The 8,320-nt window shown below is 46.5% G+C and overlaps 1 protein-coding gene and 1 non-coding gene across 2 annotated transcripts; one reads left to right on the top strand and one right to left on the bottom strand.

The window, feature by feature from the left end:
• Positions 1 to 3,317: 3,317 nt before the first annotated feature.
• Positions 3,318 to 6,543, top strand: LOC124687798 (probable GTP diphosphokinase RSH2, chloroplastic). Its single transcript, XM_047221542.1, has 6 exons — positions 3,318 to 3,340; positions 3,442 to 3,627; positions 4,578 to 5,038; positions 5,245 to 5,403; positions 5,484 to 5,838; positions 5,960 to 6,543. Exons 2-6 carry the CDS (start codon positions 3,442 to 3,444, stop codon positions 6,194 to 6,196), a joined length of 1,398 nt encoding a protein of 465 aa, XP_047077498.1. The 5' UTR covers positions 3,318 to 3,340; the 3' UTR covers positions 6,197 to 6,543.
• Positions 6,544 to 7,086: 543 nt separating this feature from the next.
• Positions 7,087 to 7,168, bottom strand: TRNAS-GCU. Its single transcript has one exon. It is a non-coding gene; the product is annotated as a tRNA-Ser (tRNA).
• Between the last annotated feature and the right edge of the window lie 1,152 nt (positions 7,169 to 8,320).

Genomic DNA, 8,320 nt, shown 5'->3' with positions numbered 1-8,320 from the left:
GGAAGCATTCAAAGGCAATGAGGGCGTTGTCCGAAATCAGTCTACCAGGAAGGAAAGCACTTTGGTTTTCCGAAATCAGATTATGAAGATGAGGGCGGAGTCTATTAACCATGCACTTGGAAATAATTTTGTAGATGACGTTGCACAAGGAGATAGGTCTATACTCAGCCAAATCAGACGCATCAGCTATCTTGGGAATAAGGACGATTTTTGTAAGGTTGAAGTCGTCCGGGAGCTTACCCTCTTTGAAGAAATTCTTAATCCCAGCACAAACCTCATTTTTTAGAAGGCCCCAGTTCCTTTGAAAAAATCTAGCTGGCAATCCGTCTGGCCCGGGAGCCTTCAGAGGTCCAATTTGGAACAAGGCGTCACCGATTTCCTTCTCAGACAGGTCAGCAAGAAGAGAGTTGTTGGTCTTCTCAGAAACCATAGGTTGGATTAGGTGGATAATCTGCATCGGGTCTACAGTTGTGTCCTTTTGGTACAGGTGCTGGAAGAAGCTATTAGCAATATCCCTGAACTCATTTTCATCCGTTGTCACTGAGCCATCATGTCTTCTTAGTTTCCTGATCCTGTTCTTCTTAGCTCTTCCATTAGCTTTACGGTGGAAAAACTTTGTGTTTTGGTCCCCTTCTTTGAGCCACTGGATCCTAGATCTTTGGCGCCACATAATTTCTTCTCTATGCAGGATTTCATCCAGGCGAGTGGACACTCTCTGAGTCTCAATTCTATTCCTCTTGTAATTACCCCTCTGCAGTCTTTGGAGCTTTGCTTTTAGCTCTTTAATTTCTCTGTTTACAGACCCAAAGCAAGAATTGCTCCAGCTCTTCATACGATCCATAGTACCAGTGAGCTTTGTTTGAATTTCAAGAAGATTAGTGGCAGGCCTCTGGTTATTCCAGGCCGTTTCGATGCATTGCTCCAGCGATTCATCTCTTTCCCACATAGCTTCATACCTAAACTGCTTCGGGGGATGGATCTGGTCATCCTCGGTCTTAATGAGAATCGGACAGTGATCAGAGGCTGAAGAAACCAGGTGATGGACAGTGGTATGAGGATACTTTTGGGACCAAACTGGACAAGCAACCGCTCTATCAAGCCGAACCCGAACATTATTCTTACCAACCTGTTTATTGTCGAAGGTCCAAGGGCAACCAATAAACCCCAGGTCCTGTAGCTTGCAAAAATTTAAACAAACTCTGAAGTCTCTCATCCTGGCCTCACTTCTTCTAGTCTTAGGATGTTATGTATATGATACTACTACATAATATTATGCATTGTGAAGATAGTATCGTACACTTGTATCATATACATGATACTACTATATGATACTTTTCATTGTGACTAGTCTTAGGATGTGACGTGCAAACCCAAAACCTTTACAACAAAAAATGGGGTCAGCCCTGCAAAAAAAAAAAAAAAGGGGTCAGGGAAAACGAGCTATTGCACAAAGCCACAAACGGACAACAAGGCTAAAAAAGCGTGAGAAATGATGGCCATTGCAGCACAACATGCCAACACACGCAGCCTAATGTATACACCCAAAAAAGCAGCAAATTAGTGGAAGCTCATTCCCCCCCCCTTTTCTTCTCTCTCTTCACTACAGTAGTTGGGAGCCTTATCCTCTCTCCCGGGCCGAGCCAAGGCTCTTCCCGGCGGCGATGCCGCCAGGAGGGTGCTGAGGCGAGGCGCCGGCCACCGTAGTGTACAACATAGGTCTAGTTCTTGGTTTGTTTGGTCTTTGTTGGCGTCTAGGAGTAGTGCGCGAGATCTCCCTGGCCGGATCTTGTGCGTCCTGTGGGCGTTCCTCTTCTTCAAGGCGCGCTGGTGGCGAGCGCGGTCAGAGAGGAAGGAGTGCGCCCCGGGGATCTCCTTCAATAAGGCTATGGAGTGGAGCTTCTACGTCCTGATGCCCTGGCGCTGCATCAGGAGGTCGTCTTCGGCCTGTTCTTCGGTGCTTCCGAGGTGGAAGGACAGGGAGCAGGACTTGGAGGCAAGCTCGGTCAATAAGTGCCATCTCCAGATCTTTGGAAAAGAAGCAGCGGAGCAACTCCTGGGGCTGGCCGTGGTGGCAAAGAGGAGCGGCTCTGTCGCTTGCTGGCCTTCTTCGATTCTCTCCCCTTGGCCTGCCGTGGTGGCGAGGGAGGGCGGCGAGTCGTCGTCTTGGTTATGCTCTGGTACCCCATCGACAACCACCTGGAGCTGAAGCGCGGGTGGGATTGCGGTCTTCCTTCTGCTCGATGTCGTCATGGAGACGGTGTTCCCGCGAAGGAAGGCTGGCCTCCCCGTCCTCCTCCGGCTCCCCCTTATGCTGCAGAACCCCGAGCACATCACGCGGCTGCCAAGTTTGCCGCTGCGTTCTTCTCTGACCGAAGGCATGGTCAGCTACAACGCCAAGAAGGCGCTATCCTCAACCTCCAAATCGGAGGTCCCCTTCCGAGAGCCTCGCCGGAGTTACCCCCTGTGTGCTGCCAAGTGGTTTGTCCCCGGCGGTGCTCAGGCGGCCGGAGTTGGAAGCTCTCTGCCGGTGTTGGGATACAAGGACCTGATCGCGTTTCCTTTTCGCTTTCTAGGGTCCTTGTTGAAAATTGCCAGTTTGAGTCTGTAATTTTCTTTTATTTCTGGATCTGGCTTGTAAGTTGTCCCCACCGCTTTTAATACATGCAGCTCGGGATCCTTCGGGATCCAACCCTTGTTCAACAAAAAAAAAGCAGCAAATTCACCGCTTTGTGTTTCAAAATCAGCAAATTCGCATCCCAAATGGCAATTTGCGTTCGTTCCAAAGCGTACACGACCACCCAACCTTACTGTTCATAACCACGCCACCACGCGCGAAATCGAGGAAAAGCCCCAACGTCCCAACTCTTCTTCTACCTTCCCTTCCACGCCTCTCTCTCCACCTCCCCCCTTTCCCTTTCCTCCCAGATTCCCAGCTCGCCACGGCAAACCAGCACCAGGCGCCATGCCGGCGGCGGTCGCCTGCTCCGTCAAGTGCCGCCCCCACTACCGCCTCTCGGCGCCGCAGCCCCCCGCCGCGCTGGAGCTCCTGCCCCGCGCCCAGGCCGCCGGCGGCGAGCTCCGGGCGACCCGCTGCCGGAGCCCGCCCTCCCTGTCCTTCGCGCGGGCCTCCGACCACCAAGCGGATTCTCCCCGCGCTCCCTGCCGGAGCAGCCCCCCGTCGTCCGCCAGGCGAGCCCGCGCCGGCGTGGCGTGCGAGGAGGCGGGCCGCTCCGACTCCGCGGCCGCGCTGCTCGGCGGCGCGCAGTCGCTGCACGCCATATTCCGCGACGAGCTCGTGCGGAAGGCCTTCTACGCGGCCGAGGCGGCTCACCGCGGCCAGGTGCTCGGCCGTGTCCCTCGCTCATCTGCGCATTTTGGTGGACGTTTGAGTGAGGTGACTTAACCGCGCCCCTCAATTGGGTGTTCTGGTGGTGTCTGCAGATGCGCGCCAGCGGCGACCCTTACCTGCAGCACTGCGTGGAGACGGCGGCGCTGCTCGCGGAGCTGGGCGCCGGCCCTTCGGTTGTCGCCGCGGGGCTGCTGCACGACACCGTCGACGACGCAGGTCTGGATTATGGCTCCATCTCCCAGCAATTCGGCGCTGCCGTCGCGGACCTTGTCAAGGGGGTAAGAATCTGAATATTTTATGCGGTTACTAAATATAACTGATATTAGGATCTTATGACCAGACTCGCTTGTTACTGGTAACTAGTTTGGTAGAGCTGATTCAGAGCTTCTTCCTTGGCACACCTCTTTTTTTTATAGAAAAAACACACACTCATACCAGCATCTGCCGATAACTTTCTGAGCATGACATAATTAGCTGACATTAGGATCTGATGAGCAGGCTCACTTGTTACTGCTAACTAGTTTGGTAGAGCTGATTCAGAGCTTCTTCGTTGGTATACCTCTTTTTCTAGAAAAAAAGAGAGAGAGAGAGATCACTCATACCAGCATCTGCCGATAACTTTTTGAGCGTGACATAATCTTCGCCTGGGTCCAGGACCAGGTCATAATCACAATTGATTACTTATATGATTATGTCTCTGCATGACCCCTTCTTCTATTTTCATATTTCTTGGTCTTGTCATTTTCGTGGTCGAGAAGTAGATGCTGTTAGGTTTCTGGCCGTCTAGCTAAAGTAATTGATTAAAGATTGTGATCGACAGAAGATGCTGACTGTTACGTTATTGATAGGGCTTCTAGATGAAAATTCTTAAGGCAGATATTGAGTTAACATCAGCTCTTTATTATATTAGGCAGTAGCCACCTCCTAGGATTGACTTACGCTTTAGTATATTGTAGAATCTGCTCCTTGTTGGTTACCAGATCATGTCAGATATGCTTTTTGGTGATTTTCTTAGTCTGTTCTCTGATTTTTCTTTCTGTGAACGGTCTACTTAGGTTATGATATCATATTTATCATCTAGAACTTGGGAAAGGATGCTTTGAGATTTTGGTTGCCTTAAGTCAATATTACACCTGATATATCTTAGGGTGCTTGGCAAACTTTTTCTGCGACAAGGATGCTTGGCCATTGTGGAATGACTAGATTTAGTGTGTTGATTTCTTTATAGGTTTCTAACCTAAGTCATTTGAGCAAACTGGCTCGTCGAAGCAATACAGCGAGCAGAACTGATGAAGCTGACAGGTTACGTACGGTCTTCCTTGCAATGGAAGATGCGAGAGCCGTGCTCATCAAACTTGCTGATAGACTACACAATATGAGGACGTTGGATTCGTTGCCCAAGATCAAGCGTCAGTGCTTTGCAAAGGAAACACTGGAGATATTTGCTCCGTTGGCAAATCAATTGGGGATATTGAACTGGAAGGAACAGCTTGAAAATCTGTGCTTCAAGCACCTTTATCCAGAACAATACGAGGAACTGTCATCTAATCTTCATCAGTTCTACAACAGAGATATGATTGCAGCAGCAATAAGGCGACTAGAACAAGCCCTTCAGGTGAGCGGACTATCCTATCGTTCCATATCGGGGAGGCATAAGAGCATGTACAGCATCTACAGCAAGATGGCAAGGTAATCTCGTGCATTATGTTTTACTTCTGCTATCCTTGCTAGTAAAAAGCATTCAAATAATTGCATTTCAGTTTTAGTCGTGTTGAAATCAAAATAATTATTATCCATTTTACATAGTTTCTGAACTAGCTTGAACATAACTTTGAAGAAACCTTGCTAGGCTGAGGGACATATATACAGGCTAATGTGATTGTTTCTTATTACAGGAAGAAACTGGAGATGGATGAAATCTATGATGTACATGGGGTGCGTGTGATACTTGAGAATAAAGCTGATTGTTTCACAACATTAGAAGTTGTCCATCATTTGTGGCCTAGAATTCCTGGGAAGTTCAAAGACTATGTGAACAGCCCCAAACCTAATGGGTACGACCTTGCAAAGATTTGCTATAGTATGCCGAAAATCTTTTAGTTACTGTGGTAACTTATTTTTTCTTAACTTGTAGGTACCAGTCCCTGCACACGGTTGTCCTCAGTGAAGAAGCACTCCCATTAGAGATCCAAATTCGTACTGGGGACATGCATTTGCAGGCAGAGTTCGGAATTGCTGCACATTGGAGGTACAAGGAAGGCCTTCGGAGTTGCTCTTCATGCGCTCCTGAAATGGTTGACTGGGTTAGATGTGTTGTTACGTGGCAGTGTGAATCTTTGCACATAGATCACCCTTCACCTCTTGGAGTTGGTCCGTCACCGAGGACAACATGCACCTTCCCTTCTCACTCTGACGATTGTCCTTTCTCCTATTCGAAACAATATGATCACATTGGACCAATCCTAGTAATACTTCTGGAGAACGAAAAGGTGGAGTACATTCACTATTTTTCGCGTTTGTGCTTTCTCATTAACTATATAGTTGCAATGTGTTAATTTATATCTCGTCAAAGAGCAGTAAAACTGAATTTGTTCTGTTTGTTTTGTTCAGATGTCAGTGCAAGAGCTCCCCCAAAAGTCAAAAATACTGGACCTATTGAAGAGGGCATCTTCCTATGACATGCAGTTGAGCCTGAGGCTGAATTGCCATGCTGTGCACAATTTGAACCAAGAGCTGAAGATGGGCGATGTGCTGGAGCTAATTCCTTCAACTCCATGCAAATCTGGAAGTTACATGAGGGGGTTCCACCAAATTTCTGATCACCGTCTCGCGGTTTCGCCATCTTGACAGACATCGAACAGTAGATTTTGTGAATATAGATATGACAGAGCAGCTAATCATCTGAAGTTCAGATTCTACACTGACATAACAGTAACAGATAGTGTAGTATGTGGTGTTTATTTGTTGAAGTAGAGGAAAAGAAGGTACGTAGCATGTAAAATTCATCTGAAGTTTAGGTTCTCCTGCACTGACAGAATAGTAACACATTGTTAGCATCTGGTGTATATTTTGTTGATAATTTGTTGAAGTAGCACAAGATTGTAAGCATGTAAATATGTGATAAGAGTTTGAGCACAGTAAATGGTTTCCGTGGGACAACCCTTATTGGAATGTAAACACTGTTCTGATACACAGAGATTTGGTGCACATGGGCACAAGTAATCTTGTTTTAAAAAAATCAAAAATCATATTTTTGAGTTTCAAAAAATTCTGAAAACAAATCCGCATATAGTCAATGATGTATCCCGCAAACGTGTAAAAAATCAATTTCAAATACTTTATATTCTGAGCTACACAGAAATGACAAGAAATGACAAAATTGTATATATGAGTAGTCATTTTCAAATCTCCAAAACATATTAGATTTTGTCATTTTTTTAGCACAAAATAAAAGGAATTTCGGGTTAAGATTTTGCATGATTGTGGGATGTATCATTGACAATCTACAGAATTATTTTCATAATTTCTGATAACTTGTTAAAATATCTTTTATTTTTTTTAATGACGAGAGCACTGGAGCCAAAATCACTTTTTATACGTGCTTTCAGTTCTCTAGTAGTTCCCATTTTGCTTATGAAAGAATTGCGAATTTATTTCGCTCCACGAGCTAGACATTGAAATGCCAGGGAGCTTTACTGCATAAGATGCAAAATGAGAAGTGAAGAAAAAAAAAAATACGACGCCTGAGTGATTCGAACTCTCGCGGGGAAACCCCATGTACTTAGCAGGCACACGCCTTAACCACTCGGCCAAAGCGTCTTTGTTGTGCATAGAATGAACATTACATTATTTGTACTATTTTATTTTTGGTGTTGCTGGTTCTTCGGAATGAAAGAATGTATACAGTACAGCCCAGAAACATACACGCGTCATTACAAAGCTTGGACAGTGCTGTTGCTGACGGCGACGCGCTGAAGGTGAAGCAGCTGCCAGTTTGGTGCTGCTGCAGGTGTTCTGAACCATGCCTGTGAGTGACCCCTTCAGGTTTTAGCTGAGGTTTGCATTTAGGCGATGACAAAGGCCCGGGATTAGGGTATGGTGAATATTTGTGGTGAAACTGGTTCATGCAGTATCCAGGAGTTTAACCTAGCTCCTATAGGTGTTCTCTTTCGAGGGAATAATTAAGAGATAATTCCTTATTTGACACTACCTTAAATTTTGGTTCCCTATTTGACACTGAAATTTTTCCTCTTCCCTATTTGACCATAAGTGTAAACTTCTTTCCTTATATGACACCGAAGTCCATCCTGTTAGTCCCTACCGTCACTTTTAGTTTTCTTGGACCAAATTACCCTTTCTCAATGCATAGGCAACCATGGAAAAAGAGAGCAGTAGCTCAATGAGCAACGGCGTGAGTCATGTTGACCTGGAAAGACGGATAGCTAGCTGACTAGCACTCGCAACGAGCTATGGCTCCCCGCGCACACGACAACGTTGCAACACGATGAGCTAGCTAGGACGTCTGTTCAGTGGTGCGAGACATCGGGCATGGGACCAGCGGGGATGGAGCTGTGCATAGGAGAGCAGCGTCTTGAGCCTGGCTAGCGTTGGGGCTTGAGCTACCCGGCGCCGGCGGTGGCGCATAGACTATCTGCTGGTGGCAGCGGACCACTGGTCGGCGATGGACCCCCGGATGCGCACGAGAGTACTGAATCGATAGGCAATCAGGAGGTTGGGCACGATTTTTCAGTCTTTTTTATTCCGAGCCTGTAGAAGTAATTTGGTATGCAGAATCTGACTAATCTTGCAATTTTTTATTAATTAAAATTGGACGAGAAAATTTTCTAATTAAAATCTGCTGCTTTTGTCAAAAAAAAAAACCCTCATATAATGCACTAGGGGTAAAATCATCTTCTTACATTCTCAGTTAACACCGTTAGTCCTCAAAATGTACTGAAGTGTCATATAAGG

Source organism: Lolium rigidum, chromosome 2 (assembly GCF_022539505.1).
Source record: "Lolium rigidum isolate FL_2022 chromosome 2, APGP_CSIRO_Lrig_0.1, whole genome shotgun sequence".
NCBI classification, from domain to species: domain Eukaryota; kingdom Viridiplantae; phylum Streptophyta; class Magnoliopsida; order Poales; family Poaceae; genus Lolium; species Lolium rigidum.
This window is presented reverse-complemented; position numbering and strand designations above follow the sequence as displayed.

Bases quoted from the DNA above. Each gene is read 5' to 3' on its own strand.
- LOC124687798 (XM_047221542.1), top strand. From the start codon at position 3,442: ATGCGCGCCAGCGGCGACCCTTACCTGCAGCACTGCGTGGAGACGGCG. The intron at 3,628-4,577 runs GTAAGAATCTGA...ATTTCTTTATAG, and splicing joins TCGCGGACCTTGTCAAGGGG to GTTTCTAACCTAAGTCATTT. The intron at 5,404-5,483 runs GTACGACCTTGC...CTTAACTTGTAG, and splicing joins AACAGCCCCAAACCTAATGG to GTACCAGTCCCTGCACACGG.